At 51.4% G+C, this 25,175-nt stretch overlaps 1 protein-coding gene across 8 annotated transcripts in view; it reads left to right on the forward strand.

Annotated features, from left to right (window-relative positions):
• The window catches only part of STX3 (syntaxin 3), a 98,210-nt gene that overhangs the window by 22,997 nt on the left and 50,038 nt on the right, over positions 1–25,175 (forward strand). For 6 of the 8 annotated variants that reach the window (XM_061381632.1, XM_061381636.1, XM_061381631.1 and 3 more), the window contains exons 3-9: positions 14,091–14,190; positions 14,931–15,005; positions 16,042–16,109; positions 18,900–19,008; positions 20,068–20,141; positions 20,246–20,380; positions 22,055–22,165. In XM_061381632.1, the coding sequence (XP_061237616.1) occupies positions 14,091–14,190; positions 14,931–15,005; positions 16,042–16,109; positions 18,900–19,008; positions 20,068–20,141; positions 20,246–20,380; positions 22,055–22,165 (672 nt within the window). Of the gene's footprint in view, positions 1–14,090; positions 14,191–14,930; positions 15,006–16,041; positions 16,110–18,899; positions 19,009–20,067; positions 20,142–20,245; positions 20,381–22,054; positions 22,166–22,277; positions 22,389–23,642; positions 23,745–25,175 lie in introns of all 8 variants that reach the window. The other 2 variants (XM_061381628.1, XM_061381629.1) reach the window with 2 other exon arrangements.

Raw genomic sequence — 25,175 nt, forward strand, 5'->3', positions numbered from 1 at the left:
CGCCTGCCATATAAGCACGTGTTTATACGTGTTGCACCCAGACCAAACCAAAGCGCTCCAGCTCCAGCTGCACCGCCGCCATCCCGTGGCTTCTTTATTTAGGCTTTTAATTGCTGTATCTAAAGAGGTGTCCTGCTCTCTCTGCACACAGGTGTGGGTTCCTCTCGGCCTCCAGGCTGTGGGTGTGGGGAAGCACCCTCTGGCTCCTCTCTCAGTGGAGCGGGGCGCGATGGCCCGGCCACCCATCTGTGAGGGTCAGAGCGGGTTCAGGGTGAGCGTGAGCGTGTGCACGCCTGACTGGGAAGTTGGCCCGGACTGCGCCCCACCCTTCCCGTGGGTGGGCCCGTCCCTTTGCTGCAGGAGTCATAATGAGATCAGACGATGCTCGAGTTATTTACAAGTCCAGTGTTGTTCTACGTGTGGACCCTGGAAGGAAGAGCTCTTTCAGTTCAGCGCTGGGCGTGGGCGTGAGGAGCTGGGTGACGTCACTGCAGCTCATCGCCCTGGTCTTGCCTCAGAGAACCAGTTACATTGACTTCTTTCCTAAGATCAGGACTTTCTACAATAACGGTGTCCTCCCTTTCCTCTTAACCCAGTAAGAGGGGACCTGAGAGGCAGTGTTCCTTGGGAGGTGGGCAGATGGTTGGGCCTTGGTTTCCACGACCAGGTCTGAGTGTACCCTCAAGCCTTTAAATAGCAGTTAACCTTGGGCCGGTTCCTGAACCCAGCTGGGCTTTAATCCCTGCTCTGGAAATCAGGAACAGCAGAACTTACCTTTCAAGCCTGGCCCGAGGATCCCTTGAGATCACGTGAGGATCGTACATCTGGAAAGCATTATCTGAGCTGGAAAGTGCCAGATGGAGGGTAGTTATTTTTGGAGACTTAACAAGGTCTCTGGGGCTGCTGCTTTTCTTCTTGCTTTCTTTTTGTTGAATGCTTTTCTATCATTAAAAAAAAAAAAGGCCCCATCATATTTAAGGTAGAGAAGAGGACAGCGTGCTTGGCTGGGAAGAGCATGATTCTTTTGGACTTAATTCCTTATCTGCCACTGTGTGATCTTGGGCATGTGTCTTTTTTTCAACATTTTGTTTTGTATTGGGGTATAGCTAATTAATGGGCTTCCCTGGTGGCTCAGAGGGTGAAGAATCTGCCTGCAGTGTGGGAGACTTGGGTTCGATCCCTGGGTTGGGAAGATTCCCTGGAGAAGGGAATGGGTACCCACTCCAGTATTCTGGCCTGCAAATTCTGTGGACAGAGGCTGCAGTCCATGGGGTCACAAAGAGTTGGGCACGACTAACTTTCACTTCACTTTCATAGCTGATTAACAATGTTGTGATGGTTTTGGGGGAATAACGAAGGGACTCAACCACGCATATACATGTAACCATTCTCCCCCAAACTGCCCTCCGATCCAGGCCTCCACGTAACATTGAGCGGAGTTTTATGTGCTGCGCAGTAGGTCCTTGTTGGTTATCGTTTTAAATCTGTACACCAGGGTATACACGGCCATCCCAAACTCCCTAACTACCCCTTCCCCCCATTCTCCCGACAACCATAAGCTGGGTCCAAAGTCTGTGAATCTCTTTCTGTTTTGTGAGTCAATTCATTTGTATCATTTCCTTTTAGATTCCACATATAAGGGATGTCATAGGATATTTCTCCTCCTCTGTATGACTTTCTTCACTCAGTGTGACACTCTCCAGGTCCATCCATGTGGCTGCAGAGTCTTGCATTCTTTTTCATGGCTGAGTAATATTCCGTCATGTACACGTACCACATCTTTTTTATCCATTCCTCTGGTGATGGACGTCTAGGTTGCTTCTGCGTCTTGCCTGCTGTAAACAGTGCTGCTGTGGACATTGGGGTACATGTATCCTTTCGAATCGTCTTCTCCACGTGTATGTCCAGCAGTGGGATTGCAGGGTCATACGTTAGCTCTATTTTTAGTTTTTTAAGGAACTTCCATACTGTCCTCCATAGTGGCTTTACCAATTTGTATTCCCACCAGCAGTGTAGGAGGCTTCCCTTCCCTCCACATCCTTACCAGCATTTATTTGTGGGCTTTTGGTGACAGCCGTTCTGGCTGCTATGAGATGATATTTCGTTGTGGTTTTGATTTCACGTCTCTGGTCACTAGCGATGGTGCAGATCTCTGCATCTGCCTCGTTGGCCATCTGTCTGTCTTCTTTGGAGAAACGTCTGTTTAGATGCTCTGCTATCGGCACGTGTCTTAACCTCTCTAAGTCTCTGTGGGTTTAGCTGTGAAGTGGGGAGAAAAATATTCATCTCCTGATAAGTTGGGGGTGAAAGGAGCCAAGACTCAGGAAGTGCTCACAAGGGAGCTCGGTAAAGGTTAATTCCATCCCTTCACATCTAATAGGGCGCAGAGAGGGTCCGTGTTGGAGGCTCTGTCTCTGGGCAGAGACAGGAGGGAGCCGGTGCACAGGTCTTGGTCTGCATCTCAGCTGTGCTCATGACAGTGCTATAGCTTTGGAAAAGTTGTGTGACTGCTCTCAACCCCGCTTTCCTCTGGAACAGGCCTAGCAGTGTTGCTCTTGGGTCACTAAGTGGTATCTGACTCTGTGACCCCAAGGACCGCAGTACGCCAGCTCTGCTGTCCTCCACTGCTCTCTGAGTTTGCTCAGACTCATGTCCGCTGAGTTGGTGATGCCATCCAACCATCTCATCCTCTATTGTCCCCTTCTCCTCCCACCTTCAATCTTTCCCAGCATCAGGTCTTTTCCAATGAGTCAGCTCTTCCCATTAGGTGGCCAAAGTTTTGGAGCTTCAGCTTCAGCATCAGTCCTTCCAATGAATATTCAGGACTGATTTCCATTAGGATGGACCGGTTGGATCTCCTTGCAGTCCAAGGGACTCTGAAGAGTCTTCTCCAACACCACAATGCAAATGCATCAATTCTTCAGCGCCCAGCTTTCTTTGTAGTCCAACTCTCACATCTGTACATGACTACTAGAAAAACCATAGCTTCGACTAAACTGATCTATGTTGGCAAAGTAATGTCTCTGCTTTTTAATATGCTGTCTAGGTTGGTCATAGCTTTCCTTCTAAGGAGCAAGCATCTTCATGGCTGCAGTCACCGTCCACAGTGATTTTGATTTTTATAATAACTTTGATTTTGACTGTATAATAATCAAAGGTTTTTGATTATCATATTCATAATAACCAGCAGTATTTCCTGCTGGTTGTTATAAAATGAGAAAGTAATGGATATTCCTGCACAGTGTGTGACCTACGGTAAGTTTATCTTCAGTAAATTTAAGTTTTCTCACCATTCCGTTCCCCAGTATATTTGTTAATGTGTATATATATACACACATTATATATGTAGGAAGGAAATGGCCACCCACTCCAGTATTATTGCCTAGAGAATCCTGTGGACAGAGGAGCCTCGTGGGCTGCTGTCCATAGGGTCGCACAGAGTTGGACATGACTGAAGCGACTTAGCATGCACGCATATATATATATCACAAAGTCTACTTTAGAGAACGTGGTCTGGAAATATCCTCAAAGGTGGATTAAAGTGCATTCCAGATAATGGGGGTTTGGGGAAATGAAAAGGTTTCCCTCTTCGCGTGTCTGAGGAACACACCCAGTGCCTTCTGCAGGATGGAGCAGAGTAGCTTGCTTGTGAGTGTGCTCTTGTGATAAAAAGTACACAAGACTTTTATCTTTTGGACTTTTGGACTGCTGCCAGCAAATGGTCACCCGTGGTTATTTGCAAGGCCTGACGGTGTGAATCGCAGATGGTCGGGGAGGCACTTGCAAGGTACAGATGCTGTCACGAGACCAGGAGGTGTTCAAAATGTACTTTGCCCTGTGAAACTCAAATGGTTTCTCTCGCCTCCCAGTTACTACAGAAAAGAATTGACCCCTGGGTGTTGAGGCCTCACAGGCTGATTAAGCCAGGGTCTAGCAAATGATAAACCTCAGATTTTTGTCTAATTGGCAGTTGTCTGCATATTTGCCTTCGTCTTTTTGTTCAGCTGGCAGAGAGTACAAAGTTTTAGAGAAAACAGGACCTACCTGATTGTATCTGCTTATATAATAAATCACTGTAGCAGTTAGTGGGGTAGAGTAACCTTTCTGTAATACTGATGGATTCTGTGGATTAGGGATTTAGGGTTCAGACAAGGGCCCACCGGAGGTTTTTGTTTTTTTTCTTTTTGGCCCTGCTGTGTGGCTTATGGATCTCGGTTCCCTGACCAGGGATTGAACCTGGGCCCCGGCAGTGAAAGCACTGAGCCTCAACCACTAGACCACCGGGAACTCCCAGAGGTGGCTTATTTCTGCTGCACAGTTTCTGGGGTCTTGACTAGCCAGAGTCTGGAATCTCAGAGGCTTTTAACTCAGGCGTCTGGTGCCTGAAGGAGACACCAGGGTGTCTCAGAGGAGACCTGTATTTCACCTCTTTCTGTGGCTTGGGCTTCTCAGCACGATGGACTCAGGGTCATTGGTTTGGGGGGCGGCTCAGGGCTCCAAGGCAGGCCTGGCAGCTGTGGAAGTCACACTGCCCATCATTTGTACTGTGCGCTGATGCTGAAGCAGTCATAAGCCTGCCTGACTCAAGAGAGGACTACACAGATAGCCCTCTCAATGAGGAGATGGAAGGGTTTGTGCCATGACCATGTGGTCCACCCCTTATTATTCTCTTTATTTGGCTGCACTGGGTCTCAGCTGCTGCATGCAGAGTCCTTCACTGCAGCGCATGGGCTCTTTGTTATTATTCTCTTTATTTGGCTGCACTGGGTCTCAGCTGCCGCGCGCAGAGTCCTTCACTGCAGTGTGTGGGCTCTTCGTTATTATTCTCTTTATTTGGCTGCACTGGGTCTCAGCTGCCGCACGCAGAGCCCTTCACTGCAGCGCGTGGGCTCTTCGTCATGATGTGCAGACTTCTCAGTAGTTGTAGCACAACAGGCTGAGTTTCCTTGTGGCATGTGGGATCTTAGTTCCCCGACCAGGGATCAAACCCATGTCCTCAGCGTTAGAAGGCAGATCCTTAACCACTGGGCCAGCAAGCAAGTCCCCATGCCATGTTTTAAAACCACCAGAGTCACAGCTCCATGTGGCATCACCCTACACCAGCATCCCTTCACAGGAGGCTGGGATTGATCGCTGGGTCGGGAAGATACCCTGGAGGAGGACATGGCGACCCACTCCAGCATTGTTGCCTGGGGACCCCCACGAATGGAGGAACCTGGTGGGCTACAGTCTATAGGATTGCAAAGACTCGAACACGACCGAGTGACTGAACACACACACCAGGCCGTGAGAACAGCTCGGAAATCCTCTTCTCAGGGAGGAAAACTACCCAGATCCTTCACGCTGCCCTACCTTGTGGCCCTTTGGCTGGCGACAGATCCCATGGTCGAGGCCACCCTTCGCTTAGAGTGGAGATCAGAAAAGTGAGAGACGGCTAAGGGGCAGGATTGTCCGGATTACCACCGGATTACCACAGAATCCAGCCTCTAGACCTGGCAACCCCTCTGCCCAAAGAAAATCAGTTCTGTTAACACGGGAGGGCGGGGCCAGGTGGGGATGCCTGTTGGATTGAGGTGTGAGATGCCCAAAGACTTCAATTAGGTTTGAGAAACACATCATACTCTTTTCCTCCCATGGAGACTGGAAATGACATGAACTTGTTAGAGGTTCTGAGGAGCCCTACAGTGAAGAAACCTGGTTAAGTTGCCTGTCTTAACAGTTATATTTTCATGGAACCCTTTCTGACGTGTAACTTCTGCTAACGAGAGGAATGAACTTATTGCCAAGAATGCTGTCATAAACTTTTCTTTCTTGGATGTGCTTAAAAAGGGGGTGTCAGTTTCGCAGTGGTTTATGGAGCAAGCTTGTCTCCAGAGTTACATGTATTCATTTCTTTATTCATTGAACAAACTTCTACCGAGGGCCACCACGTGCTTAGCACAGTGATGCGGATCCATGTGGACGAGGGAACAAGACCAGTGGAGCTGTGGCCGGTTAGAGAAGCTAGGAGGCGTGCAGTCTTGTGACTTTTGTTAAAACGAAGATCCTCAAAGTGGGTGTAACTTGGAAATCTAGGTGTTAAGTCAGATCTAGGAGGCTAAACACTGTTCACCTCATGCCTGAAGTAGCACCTTCAGATGCCTAGTTGGGCTGGAAGGTTCTGTGTTTCTGGGCTCGATACACAGGCAGGAAGCCCTTTTTGGTCATTTGCCTGTTTGCTCCTGGCTTCATTTATCGCCCTTCCTGTGCTCTGCTCTGTATTGCAAGGGACCCCTTGCCCCAGGTCCCTTACTGGATTTTGCTGTGTCTGACCCAGGGGAGGCACCTCAGAAGATTAAAGGTGGTGGGAATGAGGCCATGGTTTTCCTCCCAGACATGTCTCCTCCGTGACCTCAGCTTTCACTCCATCAGCCCTGCCTCTGTGGTCCCCGTTCTGCTGGTCGGCCACCAAGGCCTGGCTCCACCAGAGGGGTCCTGGGGACCACGCCTGCCTTCTTTGTCCCTGCAGCCGGCTGGTGCCCGTTTCCAGGATGCCTCGCTGTCCTCTGGCTTCTCAGCTCTTGCACCTCTCTCTCTGGCTGCCCTGGGTCTTTGATGCGGGCATGGGCTTTCTCTGGTTGTGTTGCATGGGCTTCTCTTGCGGTGTGAGGACTCCAGAGCACGCGGGCTCAGGAGTTGTAGTGTGCGGGCTTACTTGCCTTGTGGCCTGTGGGACCTCACTTCTCTGACCAGGGATCAAACCCATGTCCCCTGCATTGGCGGTGGAGTCTTAAACACTGGCCCCCAGGCACATCCCTCAGCTCATTTCTGTCAAGAATTCCCTGTATTTTGATACTTCAGTTAAAATAACTCAATAGATTTCTATTTTCTTGACCATGTTTTGGGCGGCACAAAGCCCAAATACACTTAACTGATTTGACCGAGAATACTAGTTGTCACAGGTCAGCATAGCTCTGAGATCACGCGTCTCTTTTCATTCATAAACGGAGAGTTGAAACACCACTCACAGTCTTGGTAAAATCCCCTGAGGGACTTGACTTCTGATGCTTGGCTGACTGAGACCTTTCTCTGTCCTTCCCTGTCAATGTTTGTTTGCTTCCCAAAGCAAAGAAGCAAACGAATCAGAGGACTTGCCTTCTAATACAAAGACTTTTGGGGATTATATGATTTTTGAAGAAAGGTGTATGCATTGACAGAGGAAGAATAATTATTTGACCCTTACAATCCTATTACTTTTGTTGCCTTAAAGGGTGGCATGTAATAAATTTCAGTAAATAAATATGAAAGACTTAGCACCTAACTTAGCAGTATGATGGGTGGTGGTGGTAGTTTACTTGTGTCTGATTCTTTGCAGCTTCATGGACTGTAGCCTTCCAGGCTCCTCTGTCCATGGGATTTCCTAGGCAAGAACACTGGAGTGGATTGCCATTCCCTTCTCCAGGGAAATCTTCCTGATCCAGGGTTTGAACCCAGGTCTCCTGCATTGCAGGTGGATTCTTTACTGTCCGAGTCCCCTAGGTAAGACAAAGCCTTACACCCTACCCCGCAGTATCTGCCAGTCTCCAGAGTAGTCCTTTCTCTGCTTTTAGATTAGAGTCCACTGGCTAATTAGATCCACTGGGAAGAGGCCATCCATGTCGTGAAAATAGCTCCCTCATTTTAGTCAGATGGTGGTGATTAGTACAGTCCTTCTGGGTAGGGAGGGGTTGGGTCCGGGACCCCGCTGGATACCAAACCCCTGGGTGCTCAAGTCTCTTACATAAAGTGGTGTAGTATTTGCATATAATCTACACATAGCTGACTACCTTAAATCACTTTAAATCATCTCTAGATTACTTATGATGCCTCAGTTCAATTCAGTCCAGTTGCTCAGTTGTGTCCGACTCTTTGCGACTCCATGAATCGCTGCACGCCAGGCCTCCCTGTCCATCACCAATCCTGGAGTTCACTCAAACCCATGTCCATCGAGTTGGTGATGCCATCCAACCATCCCATCCTCTGTCGTCCCCTTCTCCTCCTGCCCCCAGTACCTCCTAGCATCAGGGTCTTTTCAAATGAGTCACCTCTTCCCATGAGGTGGCCAAAGTACTGGAGTTTCAGCTTTAGCATCAGTCCTTTCAATGAACACCCAGGACTGATCTCCTTTAGGATGGACTGGTTGGATCTCCTTGCAGTCCAAGGGACTCTCAAGAGTCTTCTCCAACACCACAGTTCAAAAGCATCAATTCTTTGGTGCTCAGCTTTCTTCACAGTCCAACTCTCACATCCATACATGACCACTGGAAAAAGCATAGCCTTGACTAGATGGACCTTTGTTGGCAAAGTAATGTTTCTGCTTTTTAATATGCTGTCTAGGTTGGTCATAACTTTCCTTCCAAGGAGTAAGCATCTTTTAATTTCATGGCTGCAATCACCATCTGCAGTGATTTTGGAGCCCCCAAAAATAAAGTCTGACACTGTTTCCACTGTTTCCCCATCTATTTCCCATGAAGTGATGGGCCCAGATGCCATGATCTTCGTTTTCTGAATGCCTGGTACCATGTAAATGCTATGTAAATAGTTGTCAAATAGTTGGCAAATTTGAGTTTTGCTTTTTGGAACTTTCTGGAATAGTTTTTCCCCTTGAGTATTTTTGCATTGAATCCATACACACAGAACCTGAGGATACAGATAGCGGCCCGTATACTGTGGTAATTACGGTTAGTTCCGTGAGCAGATACCCAATGTGAAGAGCAGTTAACTTGCTGTCCTTTGTGGACATCACAGAGCATTTTGTTAACGTCGGGATTGCCGTGAGGCTTGGAGACCTGCTTGGAAAGGCTCAGCGGAGTGCCTGGCAGGCAGTACCAGTGCAGTGACTGCTGGCTGCCCTCGTCTTTGTCGGCAGCACCGCCCGGCGTTTCTGAGCATGTAGTGCGCCATGTCTTACCTCGCGTAACGCTCACACCAACTCGGGGAGGTGGGAAATACGATAATCCTTGTTCACAGGTGAGAGGACTGGGGCTCGGCGGCTTGTTCACGGTCACTGACTGCTAAGGGTGGAGCCAGAATGTGCACCTGGTCTGATCCTAACTTATGTCTTAAACTGTGCTATCCAGATCGCCCCATTCCTGACAAATCATTGAAAAGCGCATTTAAAACAGTATTTATTTTTATTTATTTGGCCATGCCAGGTCTTAGCTGTGGCACGTGAACTCTTGTTTGTGGCATGTGCAATCTGGGTCCCCAAGCAGGGGTCGAACCTGGGTCCCCTGCATTGGGAGTCTTACCAGAGTCTTACCAATACAATAAATAGGCATTGAGGATGTTTTAGCTGCAAATTTAGCATGGTGATTAAAAAAAGAAAAACGTTTGGATTGGTTCCTTCAGTCAACAGCATTTCTTGAGCACTCCTTGGAGAAAAGGTCCTTCCAGGGAGTTTTGGTTAGAGAAAAGAGGGCCCATGACACCGGTCAGAGGTCCCTGAGCCGGTCTCACGGAATGGTGAGTGGATTCCACCCCTCCACCTGACACAGGCTGGACGCACATGGACCTGGGAGAAGATGAGCCAGGGAGGCGATTCTTGCGCCTTCACCCAGTCCAGGAGATGGGGTTTGGATCTAAGAGATGCGGGTTCAGACCTCGCTTTTACCTCTTCCTGCCGTTACGGCCTTGACTGACATCCTCGGTTGCGTTGAGCTGCAGTGTTCTCGTGCATAAAAAGGGTAGCGATGGTGACGTCACAGCCATCCAGCAAAGAGCCTTGTTTATGGGACAGGTGTGAGTTAAATCAGGTTTAGTTCTTAAATACATTATTGTGCGGGGTAATGTCAGTCTCTTTAAAACAACCTGAACACACAGACAAACAGCACTGAATGCTTCGATTCAGCACTTAGATTTCCTGCTCGCCCTGCCCTTCCCAGTCTTTGGTTATCTGGCAAACGCACAAAAAGGAAGTTAACGACATGTACCTGCTACCCTGAAGTACTCAGAAAGTCACCTTTGAGAAGAAGTAACGCTTCCAGGAAAACACAGACACAAAGTTAGAAGGAACAAAAGAGCTCTGCGATTGGCCCGTTGCCCATCCTGAAGTCCTGAAGGTGTTCTGCAGTTCCTTGGTGAGCTGACTAAATCGCTGGATTACTCAGTCAGAGTCCCTGAAGCAGCTCCAGATGGGCAGGCTATGAGGACAGAGGGAGGGGCAGCTTCTGTGGGTGCAGGATGAGGGCAGGCAGCAGTGGAGGCCCCTGACCTGGAAAGCTCTGCAGACAGGCTGGGGATGGAGCCTGGGTCCAGTTCTCCCATCCGCTGGGCCGTCTAGTCGTGTCTAGAGCGACTCTGGGCTTGGGGTCCAACAGTCTCACCCTACCAACAACTTCCTACCTTGTCTTCCTACCACTGAGCAGACTTTGAGTCAGGATGCTCTTCACGTTATGGAGTAATAATATTCCAGGAGGTACTTTTCGAGTCATCCAGTCCTTGGGAGTCATCAAAACGTTAGGCTTTTGACTTCTTTTCTAAAAGTCGGAGTGTAATTGCTTTATGATGTTGTGTTAGTTCCTGCTGTACACACAGTGACCAGCTATCTGGGTCCGCATGGCCCTGCCTGCTGGACCTCCCTCCCACCCACGCCTCAGCCCAGCCCTCTCGGGCGTCACGGAGCATCAGGCTGGCCCCGTGCGGTGCAGCAGGTTCCCACCCGCTGTCCGCATCACACGTGTCGTGCATCCTCGTCAGTGCTGCTTTCCCAGTTCATCTCGCCCTCTCCGACCCCGCTGTGTCCACCTGTCCATTCTGTGTCTGTCTCTGTTCCTGCCCTGCAAATAGTTTCATCTATACCAGTTTTTAGATTGCACATACGGGCATAGGCTTGGGTTACCGAGATACTGAATGGTTTGCCTTGGAAATGAACAGAGATCATTCTGTCGTTTTTGAGGTTGCATCCAAGTGCTGCATGTCGGACTCTTGCTGACCGCGATGGCCTCTCCATTGCTTCTGAGGGATTCCTGCCCGCAGTAGTAGACAGAATGGTCGTCTGAGTTAAATTCACCCATTCCGGTCCATCTTAGTTCGCTGATTCTTAAAATGTCAATGTTCACTCTTGCCATCTCCTGCTTGACCACTTCAATTTACCTTGATTCATGGACCTAATATTCCAGGTTCCTATGCAATATTGCTCTTTACAGCATCGGGCTTTGCTTCCATCACCCGTCACATCCACAACTGGATATTGTTTTTGCTTTGGCTCCATCCCTTCACTCTTTCTGGAGTTATTTCTCCACTGATCTCCAGTAGCATATTGGGCACCTACCGACCTGGGGAGTTCCTCTTTCAGTATCCTATCTTTTTGCCTTTTCACACTGTTCATGGGGTTCTCAAGGCAAGAATACTGAAGTGGTTTGCCATTCCCTTCTCCAGTGGACCACATTCTGCCAGACCTCTCCACCATGACACGGCCGTCTTGGGTGGCCCTACATGCCATGGCTCATAGTTTCATTGAGTTAGACAAGGCTGTGGTCCATGTGATCAGATTGGTCAGTTTTCTGTGATTATGGTTTTCATTCTGTCTGCCCTCTGATGGAGAAGGATAAGAGGCTTATAGAAGCTTCCTGATGGGAGAGAGACGGAGGGGGAAACTGGGTCTTGTTCTGATGGGCGGGGCTGTGCTCAGTAAATCTTTAACCCAATTTTCTGTTGATGGGCGAGGCTGTTTCCCTCCCTGTTATCTGACCTGGGGCCAAACTATGTTGGAGGTAATGAGGACAGTGGGGACCTCTGTCAAAAGGTCCCATGCATGCACTGCTACACTCAGTGCCCCCAACCCTATAGCAGGCCACCGCCGACCCACGCCTCCGCCAGAGACTCCTGGACACTCACAGGCAAGTTTGAATCAGTCTCTTGTGGGGTCACTGCTCCTTTCACCTGGGTCCTGGTGCACACAAGGTTCTGTTTGTGCTGGACTGGATGAAGCACAAGCTGGAATCAAGATTGCAGGGAGAAATCTCGATAACCTCAGGAGTGCAGATGACACCACCCTTATGGCACCCTTATGGTGAAGAGCCTCTTGATGAAAGTGAAAGAGGAGAGAGAAAAGTTGGCTTAAAGCTCAACATTCAGAAAACGAAGACCATGGCAGCTGGTCCCATCACTTCATGGCAAATAGATGGGGAAATAGTGGAAACAGTGTCAGGCTTTATTTTTGGGGGCTCCAAAATCACTGCAGATGGTAACTGCAGCCATGAAATTAAAAGACACTTGCTCCTTGGAAGAAAAGCTATGACCAACCTAGACAGCATATTAAAAAGCAGAGACATTACTTTTCCAACAAAGGTCCGTCTTGTCAAGGCTATGGTTTTTCCTGTGGTCATGTATGGATGTGAGAGTTGGACTGTGAAGAATTGATGCTTTTGAACTATGGTGTTGGAGAAGACTCTTGAGAGTCCCTTGGACTGCAAGGATATCAAACCAGCCCATCCTAAAGGAGAACAGTCCTGGGTGTTCATTGGAAGGACTGATGCTGAAGCTGAAACTCCAATACTTTGGCCACCTGATGGGAAAAACTGACTCATTGGAAAAGACCCTGATGCTGGGAAAGATTGAAGGCAGGAGGAGAAGGGGACGACAGAGGATGAGATGGTTGGACACCGGCTTGACCCCTGGTCTGGGAGACCCCACGTGCCGCGGCGCAGCTGACCCGTGCGCCACGATTCCTGAGCCTGCGCCTCGCGCCTAGCGCCGCAACTGCTGAGCCCTGAGCACAGCTGCTAACGCCCCTGCGTCTAGAGCCGGTGCACCACAGCAAGAGACGCCACCGCCGTGCGAAGCGTGCACACCACAACGGAGACCCAGTGCAACCAGAAATATGAGTAAATATCAAAAAGAGAACTCAAGTTTCTTTCCCCTGCTTTCTTCGCCAGTTGCAGAGCTGTGATCAGGTTTTCTTTTTTTTTTTTTTAAGAAGTGGGTTATTCACTGGAGGAAAGGGCTGCTGGAAGCTGCATCGTGAGTTGTCTTTCCGTTGCATCGCAGGGGCTAAGACCCTCCTGTGTGGTATCTTATGAGGTTTCTGTTTGTTGACTGTGGCCATGTTGGCGTGCCCCTTGCTGTGGAGGGCAGGCAGGTGGATGTGGAGGCTTCGAGACCTCTTCCAACGAGCCATGCCCCGCACGTTGCAGCCACCCCCGGAGGGGCACCTGGTGCCTGTGAGGATGGAGCTGAGGCTGAACTTCACATCTGGGTGGCGGAATCCATGTGGGTCAAGGCACGCCTCCAAGTGCTTTCTTCTTATTCATTTGGCTACACCGGGTCTTAGCCGCAGCGTGCGGGAGCTTCTTCAGCTGTGGCATGGAGACTCTTAGTTTCAGGCCGTGGGCTCTAGTTCCCTGACCAGGGGTTGAACCCAGGCCCCCCGCACTGGGAGCAGGGAGTCGTAGCCGCTGGACCTCCAGGGAGGCCCCCGGGACTTTCCCATACACGCCTGGCACAGTCAGGAGCACCAGAACAGAGCGGACACGCTCCCGGCTTCAGCTCCTGGGTCCTGGTGGTCTGTGGCGGTCCTGGTAGGAGGCGTGTCCAGGGCACTGGGCGCTGGGCGGCTCGGCCCCAGCGCGGCCGTCGCTTCGGGCTCCTCGCCTCTCCTCTCCTTTCTCTCCCCCCGCCCCCCTCCCGTTTCTCACTCTCCCGGTTCGTTCTCTCCCTTTCGCTGTTTGCCTCTTTCCTTTCTCCCTGCCTCTCCTCCTCACTCACTGTGGCTCCCGCTTCCGGAGCAGCTGAGGACCTGCCCGGTGTCCTGACCCTTCCCGCTGACGCTTCCTGGGCTTTTCCTGGCTCTTCTTGACCCCAGCCGGGACCCCCGTCCGAGGTGGGCAAGTGTCTCCTCCTCGCGGAGCAGTGAAGACGGAGCCTCGTGGACGGCTGTCGGCGCCCTTCTCTGACTGCGGATGGTGGACGGGCACTCCCTGGGGCCGCTGGGCCTCAGAAGGCTTGCCCAGAGTCACCACCTCCCTGCACGAGCCCCGACGCTGGGCGGGGAGCTCTGCTGAGCGTTTCCCCTCGTTTGCGGCCAGGATCTCCCTCCTGACGCCAAGGCTGTGTGGTCTCTCTACTTACAGATCGAGGAGACGCGCGTCAACATTGACAAGATCTCCGAGCACGTGGAGGAAGCGAAGAGGCTCTACAGTGTCATCCTGTCTGCGCCCATCCCCGAGCCAAGTGAGTGCCACGCGGGGCTCAGACACCTGCTGGGCCCGGCTGGGCCTCGGGTCCCCCTCAGAGCAGCAGCGGAGGGCGTGTTCCCTCACACTCGCGTGCCTGCCGGGTCAGTGCCCGCCCTCCTCACCCTCTCCTGCTCACACTGCCCTGTTAACGTCTGTTTATTAGGCTGCGCCAGCTCTCTGACGCAGCACGGGGGATCTTCCCTCTGTGTTGCAGCATGCAGACTCTTTAGTTGGGGCCTGTAGGATGTGGTTCCCTGACCAGGGGTGGAACCCGGGCCCCTGTATTGGGAACGCAGAGTCTTAGCCACTGGACCCCAGGGATGCCCCCATCACCTCTGCTTTTTGTGGCTCCACTTGGCCAGACTCTCGTCTCCTTCCCAACGAGCCCCTCTCGTGGCTGGCGGGGACTCTTGCTGCTGCTGGCGTGCCTCACCTCCGCCCCCGCTTTGGGTTTCTGGAAGGCGCACCTGTGCTGTTTTCTCTGCTTGAAACGCTTCCCCAGTCCCTCCTTTTTTCCACGAGGTGTTTTTACACTGTAGGTCGAGGGCAGGGTGCCTGGAAAAATGCCTTTAAAAACTAAGCTCCCTGTGTTCTGATGACGGGTGTCTGGGGAGCCCCTGGGAACACGTACTGCCCTGGACGCCTGAGAAAGCACCACACATCCTCCGTTGATTGTTGTCACTGACAAAGCGTTCAGTCTCTTCTAACTGATGCTGCCGGCCTTTGTTTACCCAGAAACCAAGGACGACCTGGAGCAGCTCACGACCGAGATCAAGAAGAGGGCCAACAATGTCCGGAACAAATTGAAGAGTAAGGGGCTAAGGGAGCAGCCAGCCCCCGAACCGTCCCACGTCTGGGGTCCAGCCCTCCTGGAGCAGAACGCTTCCTCACGGGGGTGACGTCACGCGTGGCGTCTTTGCTCGTGATCTGGGCTCTGTCTCTGGCATGACGGATGATACCCCAGAACTGTGTCTGGTTGAGTGAGGCGAGAATTGGAGTTTGTGGGCGGGCGCGGAAGCCTGCTCTCAGCCGGTGGCTGGTGGCTCGGGCCCCTTAGCTCAGCCCCTCGCTTGTCCTGGTCCCGCTTCCTCCCGCAGCACCTGCGTGCATGTGAACAGTGACGTTAGTGATGTGAGGATGCCAGATAGACTCGTCTGCAGGCATCTCCTGGGGACCACATGTATCACCTCCCTCACGCCCACTCCCCCCTCAGTTAGGGCAGTGTTCTGGGAAGCCATTGTCATAGATTCAGTTCGGCTGGGAGCCCAGAAGCTTCCTTAGGTCGGTGGCTGTCATCTGCATCCTTGCCCCACTTACTGTCTTTGGTGATGAGTGCATGCTGTTGGTCAGGGAGAGAAAGTGGCGTTGCTGAGCCTGAGGTATCATTTCTTTGCCCGCTTCGGACCGTACTGCCTGTTTTCATGGGGGTGGAGTGGAGGTTTTCGGTGGCCGCTTCCAGTCCGGCAGTGAGCCTGTGCCCGCCGTCTGCGTGTTTGTGTTTGATTTTCATGTTGGCGTTGCAAGGGGGGCCCTGCAGTGCACCCATTTTACAGAGCGGAGAACAGGAGCGCTGAGGGCATGTGGCTTTTCCAGGGAGACACACCGGGGCGTGGCAGGGCAGGGATTTGTACTGCCGCGCTGAGACGTGGCCGAGGGAGAGCCTGGAGTGAAGGTCGTGGAGTGCGTGTCCTGGGGCTCCGACGTGAGCCGGCTTTTGAGACGGGACCTGCCTGCTGTTCGTCTCCGGGGCTGGTGTGTGTGTCTGCGAGGGGAGGCTGCACTGCACGGTGAGCTTCTGGAGGGGAGCGGGGGCTGCATTGCTGGAATAACCTTCTCCCCCATCCAGGCATGGAGAGGCACATTGAGGAAGACGAGGTGCAGTCGTCGGCAGACCTTCGGATTCGGAAATCCCAGGTGAGATTCTTGGCCTAACAACCATCTATCCCAATCCTTTAGTTTTTTTTTCCCTTAGCTGTGGAGTCTTGTTAATTTTTTTAAAGTATTTATTGAAGTAGAATTGATTTACAATATGGTGTTAGTTTCAGATATATAGCAAAGTGATTCAGTTATGACATATACACACACGCATATGTATGTTGCTTTTTCAGATCCTTTTGCATTGTAAGTTATCACTAGATACTGAATATCGTTCCTTGTGCTATACAGTAAACCCTGTTTTATATATAGCAGTGTGTGTCTGTTAACCCCATACTCGTAGTTTATTTCCCCACCTCCTCTTTGGTAACTATAAGTTTGTTGTCTCTCTGTTTTATAAATAGATTCATTTGTATTAGTTTTTAGATTCCACATACTTAATACCAGTGATGTTATATGACGTTTGTCTTTGACTTACTGCGTGTAAGTGAGATGCTCTGTGGGTACATCCGTGTTGTGTGAGTGGCCGTGTTTCATTTATTCCATTGCATACATGTGTCACGTCTTCTTTATCCAGTCATCTGTTGATGGACACAGATTGCTTCCATCTCTTGGCTCTTATGAGTAGTACTGCGGTGAACACTGGGGTCTGTGTATCTTTTCTAATTAGAGTTTTCATCTTTTCTGGATCTGTGGAGGGGGATTGCCAGATCATATGGTAGCTCTATTTTTAGTTTTTTAAGGAACCTCCCTCCTGTTCTCCATAATGACACCAATTTACATTCCCACCAACAGTGTAGGAGAGTTCCCTTTTCTAGCTGTGGATCTTTAAAAACAAACAGACCTTACTTGGAACTCAATGTGAAGAACTGGTAGAGGGGAGCTGCCCAGGTCGAAGTCGGGGCCAGGGCTGGTCCCTCTCACACCGTCCTCTCAGGAGGCGCCTGAGGTTCCCAGAGCACAGGCGAAGGTGTAGTGAGCCTCTCTGGTTTACAGGAGAGGAAACCGAAGTCTTCTCTCTGGAGACTGTTGGGCGTCAGTTGTCCAGCTTGGAGTCAGGCTGTTTGGCGGTCGTCAAAGATATGACCCTTGTCACTGAAGAGCAGGCGTGACGTGCCAGTGTCACAAGGAGGCTGTGACACTTGACCCGCAGGAGAGCGGGCAGGAGGACGGGACCAGATCCTTGTGCTCCCAGCACTGGAGGAGCCTGGAAGGACTGAGGTGCCCAGAGGAGGCTGGGCCCTGGACGGGCAGGATGTCGGCATGGGCAGGCTCAGGGAGAGGTTGCCCTTGGAGGCCTGCGGGCAGGAGTGGTGTGCGTAGAGTAGGGGCGGTGTAGGGTGGGTAGGGCCAGACATGAAGAGAACAGTCTGTCTAGAGACAAAAGTTTGTCACAGGATAGTGGGCGTTGAGTTTTTGGTAGAGAACCCAGTGCCATGTTCCAGGGGCCTGTGACTGCGGTCTCAGGAGTTTGGATCTGATCAGCTAGCTGGTGTGCACTTACTTTGGTTGCAGTCTGTTAGGAAGATAATCTGGTAGCCATTTGAAAACTGGCTCAGCGTGGGGCACGTGGGTCTCCCATTGGGTTTTTGCAATGATTTTGGTCTGAATTTGCCTGGTGCTGGTGGGTTTAAAAAAAGTGTAGATATTGGTGATTGGTGATTGTTGGGTCTTGATGCTGAGAAGTGGGCAAGGAATAAAAATGATGATTGATTTGAGTTTAGGCACCAGGGCTGTTGATGGAATGCATTGAGTCAGAAGCAAGACTGGAAGCAGGAAAAGCTGGGCAATCAGTTTGGGTAAGAACACAAGGGTCTTGGGATGTGGAGGGGAGTTGGGCAAGGCCTCTGGGATTCCCAGAGTATCTCCTTTGGCCTCAATTACTCTGTGAATTCAGCAAGACAGGTTAACAGATAAGTGAAAACATGCTTTGAAAAGGTGAGCTGACTTTCCCCGTGGTGTAAAGTTAGGAAGCCAAAAACACTGAGTCTTGTACCTGGCCTTTGGGTTTGTTTGTTTTTTTTAATTTCTTTACAATTTTGAAAGGTTACTTTCCAGTTACAGTTACTACACAATCTTGGCTATATTCCCCCTGTTGTAAAATGCATCCTCGAACCTATCTGACCCCAGGCCTTTGTACCTCCCTCTCCCTGACCCCCACCCGTCTGTCCCCTCTCCACCTTCCCATTGGTCACCACTGGTTTATTCTCTGTATCTGTGAGTCTGCTTCCTCTCTGTTATGTTCATAGTTTGTTGTAGTTTTTAGATTCCATATATAAGGTGATGTTATACAGTATTTGTCTTTCTCTGACTTATTTCACTTAGCATAATATCGTCTGTGCCCATCTAGGTTGTCACAGATGGCAAGATTTCACTCTTTAATTGCTGGGTAGTATTTCATTGTGCACGCATGTGTACGTGTGTGTTTCGCATCGTCTTTATCCAGTCCTCTGTTGATGGACGCTTGGCGGGCTTCCGTCTCGCGGCAGCTGTGAATAATGCTGCTGTGAACACTGGGGTGCGTGTATCATTCTGAATTAGTATTTTTTTATACATATATATATATGTACACATATTTTATACATACATACACACACATACACGCACACCCAGGATTGGAAATGTTGGGTCAAATTGTAGCTCTATTTTTAGTTTTTTTTTGCGAAATCTCCAGTTTCCCAGTGGCTGCACAAGTCTGCCTTCCCACCAAGAGCTGCCCTTGGCCTCGCGGTCCCGGGTCCGGGGCTGCCGTGGGCGAGGTTGGGGCCGGGGCACTGAGCCTGTGCCCCTCGCTCCTGGGGGCTCACGGCCTTGACCTTGTCCCCGCAGCACTCCGTCCTGTCCCGGAAGTTTGTGGAGGTGATGACCAAGTACAACGAGGCCCAGGTGGACTTTCGTGAGCGCAGCAAAGGGCGGATCCAGCGGCAGCTCGAGATCAGTGCGTGTTTGCAGCGCGTTCTGTGCCCCACTCCTGGCCTGTCGGGCGGTGGTCTGTCCGGTCGTCAAGCCCAGGGAGACGGGGCCTCCGGGTGGCTTCTGCCTTCCCTTTTGCGCCCCAGCCGAGGACAGGGCTCACGGCACTGCCGCCGCCTGGATGTCGTGTCTTAGGCTGAAAAAGGGTGGCTCTGTGCTACCAGGTCCAAGCGTTGGTTGCCATGGGAACCAGCATTTCCGCATCCATGGAGGGAAATACCTGCTACACAGCCCTGCTTCCTGGGGCTCATGGCATCTTTGCTGCCTGTTTGACAGCAGAGAATGGTGCAGGTTGCCCCGTTTGTGTAAAGGAGTTAATACAGCCTCGCCCTTTAGGAATCAGTAACTTTAGGAGTCAGTAACTTTAGGAATCAGTAGCAATCAGGGCCCCGCAGCGCGGAACATGCTCTGAGAACTGAATGAACTCGGTCACAGGCAGGGAGGGCAGGCCGGCCAGGGCCTGGGGACAGGGCGCGCTTGGGTGGAGCAGGGTGGGGGTAAGACGGTTGGAGGGAGAGCTCACCTGGGAACTGGCCCGTTGTCCTGAGGACTTTGGACCCCATGGCAGAGTGAAGGGGGCCGGGAGAAGTTCCGAGCTGGAAAGGAATATAATCAGACGTGGACTTCAGGAGGGTAATTGCTGATAACGTTGAGGCTGGATTGGGTTAGGGGAGACATCGGAGAAAGGCGAGCAGACTTATAAAGGCCACGGCTTTAGAGTGAAACTTACTGTGCTCCCACTGGGATTTCCAGATGGTTCAGTGATAAAGAACTGTCTGCCAATGCAGGAAACACAGGAGGCGAGGGTTCAATCCCTGGGTTGGGGAGACCCACTGGAGGAGGAAATGGAAACCCTTCCAATATTTTTGCCTGGAAAGTCCCACGGGCAGAAGCCTGGTGGGCTACAGTCCACAGGGTTGCAAAGAGTTGGACACAACTGAGCGACTGAACACGGCCGTTTTCAGGAAACTTTTGAAATGATGAGCTTTGATCTTGTATCTGACGCTATCCTTTTGTTATAAAGCCGGCAAAAAGACCACCGACGAGGAGCTGGAGGAGATGCTGGAGAGTGGGAACCCTGCCATCTTCACCTCTGGGGTGAGTGATGGTGTGGGGTTGGGGGGTGGGAGTCCTGCAGGGGTCCCCGGGGGGCTGTGGTGGGCCTGGGGGCCGATGGTCCATTTCTCTGTGGCCCGCCATAGATCATCGACTCTCAGATTTCCAAGCAAGCCCTCAGTGAGATCGAGGGCCGGCACAAGGACATCGTGAGGCTGGAGAGCAGCATCAAGGAGCTTCACGACATGTTCATGGACATCGCCATGTTGGTGGAGAACCAGGTGAGGCGCTGGGTACTGTGGGGGCGGGGAGGGGGCTTCCTGAGGAGGGCGGGGGGGCTCTGAGAAAGCCGCGGGGGTTGAGTGGGGAGGGAGAAGCATCGGGAATTGGCGTAGTGGAGTCCCAGACTCCCAGTATCCCGATCGCGGAAGGCACCGGGATGCTGACACTTGGGGCGGTTGCAGCCTCGTTACTCCCACTGGTTACTCTGGCCTGGAAGTCATGTCCAAGTAACGTGAGGTTTGAAGTGCTCTGTAACGTACCTGCTCCCTCCGGCCTTGGGATCATCATCGTTATTTTTCATTAGTGACACGGGTTCTTAATGGTGATGCCTTAAAACACTCTTCTGATAGAAACTATCGGTGTTTCACTGGTGACACTGAAAACATGGGGTCTTTCCCCCAGTTTATGGTGAAAATTTAGGTATAACGGAGATTTTTGTGTTTTCCCATTTTTGCTTTTTCTTCTGTGTGAGTTTTTCCAAAAATGTTGACTTTTTTTTTTTGCTGAGGAACAACAAAAGCAATGAAGGGACAGCAAAAATAATACCAGCAGGAAAACTCGAGTCCCTCACGGCGCTGAGCTTGACAGCCTGTTTTGTTCTGGGCCAGCTTGCCCAGGGACGGATGGCTCTGTTCCCTGCCTGTGGGGTCAGTGTCACGTATCTCGTGGCTCCCGCTTCTTAGGATGCAGTTAAATTCACCGACGTGTAACGGTTTGGAGCCACTCTCACCATGAGCTCGCAGTGGCTCTGCCACCTGGAAAGGATCGGAACCTGCTTCCCGTGTAGCAGGAATCCTAATGGAGCCCGAGCGCCGCGTGGCTGGTTTTGACACGTTTCCTGCTCTGGGCCCGGGCACCTCTGCTCCATCCCCTTCCGCCCTTGGAAACTGTTCCTCCTGTCCCTCCATCTGCGCTCTTGTTTTTTCTCCCCACACTGCCTTGCCGAGGAACTGGTTTGAGATTCAAGTGATGGTAAGTGCCGTTCTCTCTGCAGAAAGCCAGGGGTTGTATGGAATGAAGGTCTAGGTGGGTGGAGGGAATTCCCATCTTAAGATGCACAGAAATCAATTGGAAAGACCGAATTCCGGTCAGGAAGTAGCAGCTGGGGAGGGTCGGGAATCTTGCGAAGAGACCATGATCTCTTAACCAGATAACTCAGGTAAAACCAACATCTTGTTACTTACAGGGCCTGGGGATCCCTTAGAGAAAGCAAGCATCCCCACCTCAGCTGTTTACTGAGCACCCACCGTGCGCCAGGCACTTTCTGTAGTAGTGGGCACTCGGTTCAGGCTGAATGAACTTGGTTCAGATCTGAGTGACCAGGAAGACGCCAGCCTCCTGGCAACATGAGAGAGATGTATTCTGGCTTCTCTTCTCACATGTTTCATTTTAAAAAAAGGGGCGGGGGACCCTTCAGGATATTCCAGGCGTCTAGACCACATGCTCCTGGCGTGCAGACGCTGTCTCGCACGGAGAAGTAACTGACTGAATATTTCGGGGCCGGTGACCGCCGCCTCGGCCTGGGAAAGCACTGGCAATCACGGGGAGGTGTGCGGGGTCACCCCGCGGAAGGCTGCACGGCAGGTTTCCGGGTGTCCCTGTGGCCTCTGCACGCGAGCTGGGACCGTCCCGGGGTGTGTGTCCAGGGCGTGACCGGAGTCTGTCCTCCGCAGGGGGAGATGTTAGATAACATAGAGCTGAATGTCATGCACACGGTGGATCACGTGGAGAAGGCTCGGGAGGAGACCAAGAGAGCCGTCAAGTACCAGGGTCAGGCCCGGAAGGTGAGCCCCCGCCGCCCCCGGAGGGCAGGGTCCATCGTGTGCGCTCTCTTGCTGTCTCCTCCCTCTCCCTGTGTCTGTCTCTGCTGCCACCACCTCTTGCATCCGGGGAAAGGGCGCCATGATTGACCGTATTGAGAACAACATGGACCAGTCCGTGGGCTTCGTGGAGCGGGCCGTGGCAGACACCAAAAAGGCGGTCAAGTATCAGAGTGAAGCTCGCAGGGTGAGCCCCGCGTCTCGGAGGGACCGGCCGGCTTCTCCTCTCCCTGGTCGCCCCCATCCATGTCCCTGAGATCTCCCTGCCTTCCTCTGTCTGGCCTCCTCCAAGAGCCTTCGTCAGCTCTCCATGGAGAATAGCTCCCCTTCCCTCCCCAGCATGTCCCGCATGGATCTGGCTCCCACCATCTCCACCCAAGAGCCCACACTGGCAGGCAGCTCTGCAGGGTGGACCCGTCACTGCCCAGCGTTCCTGCTCGTCCGCTGGACAGAGCTATTGGTCTGTCCGGTGTTACACGTGGCTCCTCTGCCCTTCGGAAACTTCCTCTGCACTGCCTTCCATTCTGAAAGCCCACACCTGTCCTCTTTGATCTCTTTTCCCCACCGTGAACCCAGCTATGTGCTGATGGCTATGTGAACGCTCTCTCTCCGGGCACACCTGTGCTTTCTACTTGTAGATCAAACAGCTGGGAATCACTGAAGTCCCTGGCCACCTAGGAAGCGTAGGAACTTGGGATTCAAGTTCGGGTTCCAGCCCAGCTCTTCCCGTCACCTCATCCTGCCCCAGTGCCCGCCCCCACCTCTAGTTCTGGTGCCCTTGTTCTTGGAGCATCTCTGCTCAGTCACTGCAGTAGCCAGCTGTGGTGGGGTTTGCTTTTTAGCCTGCTCTTTTCTGACTTTGTGCTCTGATATTTTCATTCTTCAGTTCTTTTTTTCCCAACTTTACCTGTTGCTTGGGCAGGTGTCTAGGGAGCTGGGAAGTTATTTCACATGATGAATCCTGTCCTGTTCACAACAGGACCTGTACTTTCAGACCCTCAGTCACTGTCCTGGGTTTGACAGGTGGGAGTGTTCTTTGGGGGAGAGATGGATGGCAGTTTGCATTTAGGAGGACTGTGTCAAATATGTCTTCACATTCCCCCCTGAAAAGGAAAATCTCAGTCACGTTGTATCTTGGTTTACTGCTGCTTAGACACCCCGTGACGGTTGTGGCCACGTCTGTCCACACGTGAGGGCTGCAGCGTGAGCTCGGAGCTGATGGAGGCTCCGTATTTGCACCTGCTGGCACTGCTAGTGCAGAGGCAATTTAAACACGAGAGCCCAGTGGAACGTCTTTATGTAGCGATGTCAGCTTTTCATTTCACTCTCTCTGGGGCGATAAGAGGCTTCCGGTGCAGAGGTGGGTTTTGGATGGCTGACTCCGGCTTTTTGGTGGTTTGTAATGATGACTTGTTTTTATTTCTCTTATCCCTCTTTCTAGAAATTGGTAATTATCATTGTGATAGTGGTTGTGTTGCTGGGCATTTTAGCGTTGATTATCGGACTTTCCGTTGGGCTGAAGTAAGGGCGGCCGCGCTGACATGTAAGTAAAGGGGAGGCTCTCGGGACTCTGGACTGGCTCGCTCTTGAGAACCTAGCCTGGGATTTCCTGTCACGTCTCCTCTCACGGCGTTCTGCGGACACGCCGAGTGCTCCGCACTGTCAGTCCCGTGCCTCTCACCTCCGTCTCGTCCTCTTCTTGGGTCCTGGCTGCAGCCGGCCTTGGTCTCTCTTTGCTTTGTACCCCGAGGGGTCTGGGCCTGCTCTCGCTCCTGTGTCAATGTGTTCTTCATTTCCCGAGCACCTCATCTTCACTCCCCATCCCAAGCAAGCCTGCTCCTCAGCTGGGTGTGGTCTCCAGCCGGGATCTGGGGTATGTCGTCTGAGTTCTCGCTGTCTTTCAGGGCTGATGGGCTTTGCCTTCCCTTTCCTTTCCTTGTAAATGGAGCTTTGAATCGGGATTCATGGCTGTAGGGTTTTGTGAGTGGCTGACTGGCTAGATCTCGAATGATACGATCGCTAAGGTTTTTTGAGTGTGCAGTTGTGCCAACACCTAGTACAGGCATCACTGGCTCCTCACACCACCTTCAGGAGACAGGCGCTGTTATCATCTCTGTTTTATAGGTGAAGATGCTCAGGCTTAGAGAAGTTAAGTAACAGGGCCAAGTGTGAGCACACAGCTAACAGTGGACCTAGGGGAATTCTATGTCTGAGCTACTCTTCATAAAACAAGGTGGGCATTTATCATCGTCTGTAAAGTCTAGAGAGCCTCAGAGGATGGTGACTTTAAAATTTAGGATATTGATTTGTAAAAAAATCTGGTAAAACCAATAGAGCTGACCACTGACTCCGGGCTCCATGTACGTAGCAGGAGCATGGCGAGAGAGGCCTGTTATGGGACTGTGAAGACATCTGTGACCTCTTAAGTACTTCTCTGACTAAAACACAGCATTATGTATGGTTAAAAGCAGGCTGGTAAACACTGAAAAGGTGAACAGAATTAACTTGTAATATTATTGCTGATAATCGTATGGCATGTTCACACACTCGGATGTGGTTTTACATCATTCAGACTGTGTTATCAACAGTTTGGCACCCAGTTACAAGGTCACAAGCACCATTTCACAACACTCAAACCTCCTTGGGACTCTCAAGTTCAACAAGATTGTGAATATACCCTCAATTACTCAACATGTTCCCAGCGTTGGAGGTTTGCTGTTATTCTTTTGCTGTGACTAAGAGTATGGTGAACTTGCGTGTTTTCCCCTTTCTCACACGTTCACAGAAGGCGGGTCCCTGAGGTGACAGACACATGGATGTGACGCCAGAGCTGGCCTTTGCTTTTTGCCTTTTGCCTTTTCTTCCTCCTCCTCCTCCCATGTGACTAGAGGATCTCAAAGTCAGATTATTAGTTTTAACCCTAACCATTCAACTTCTTGAGACATACAGGTGACTGATCTCTCATAAATAATTG

This window comes from Bos javanicus, chromosome 15 (assembly GCF_032452875.1).
Source record: "Bos javanicus breed banteng chromosome 15, ARS-OSU_banteng_1.0, whole genome shotgun sequence".
Taxonomy (NCBI): Eukaryota; Metazoa; Chordata; class Mammalia; order Artiodactyla; family Bovidae; genus Bos; species Bos javanicus.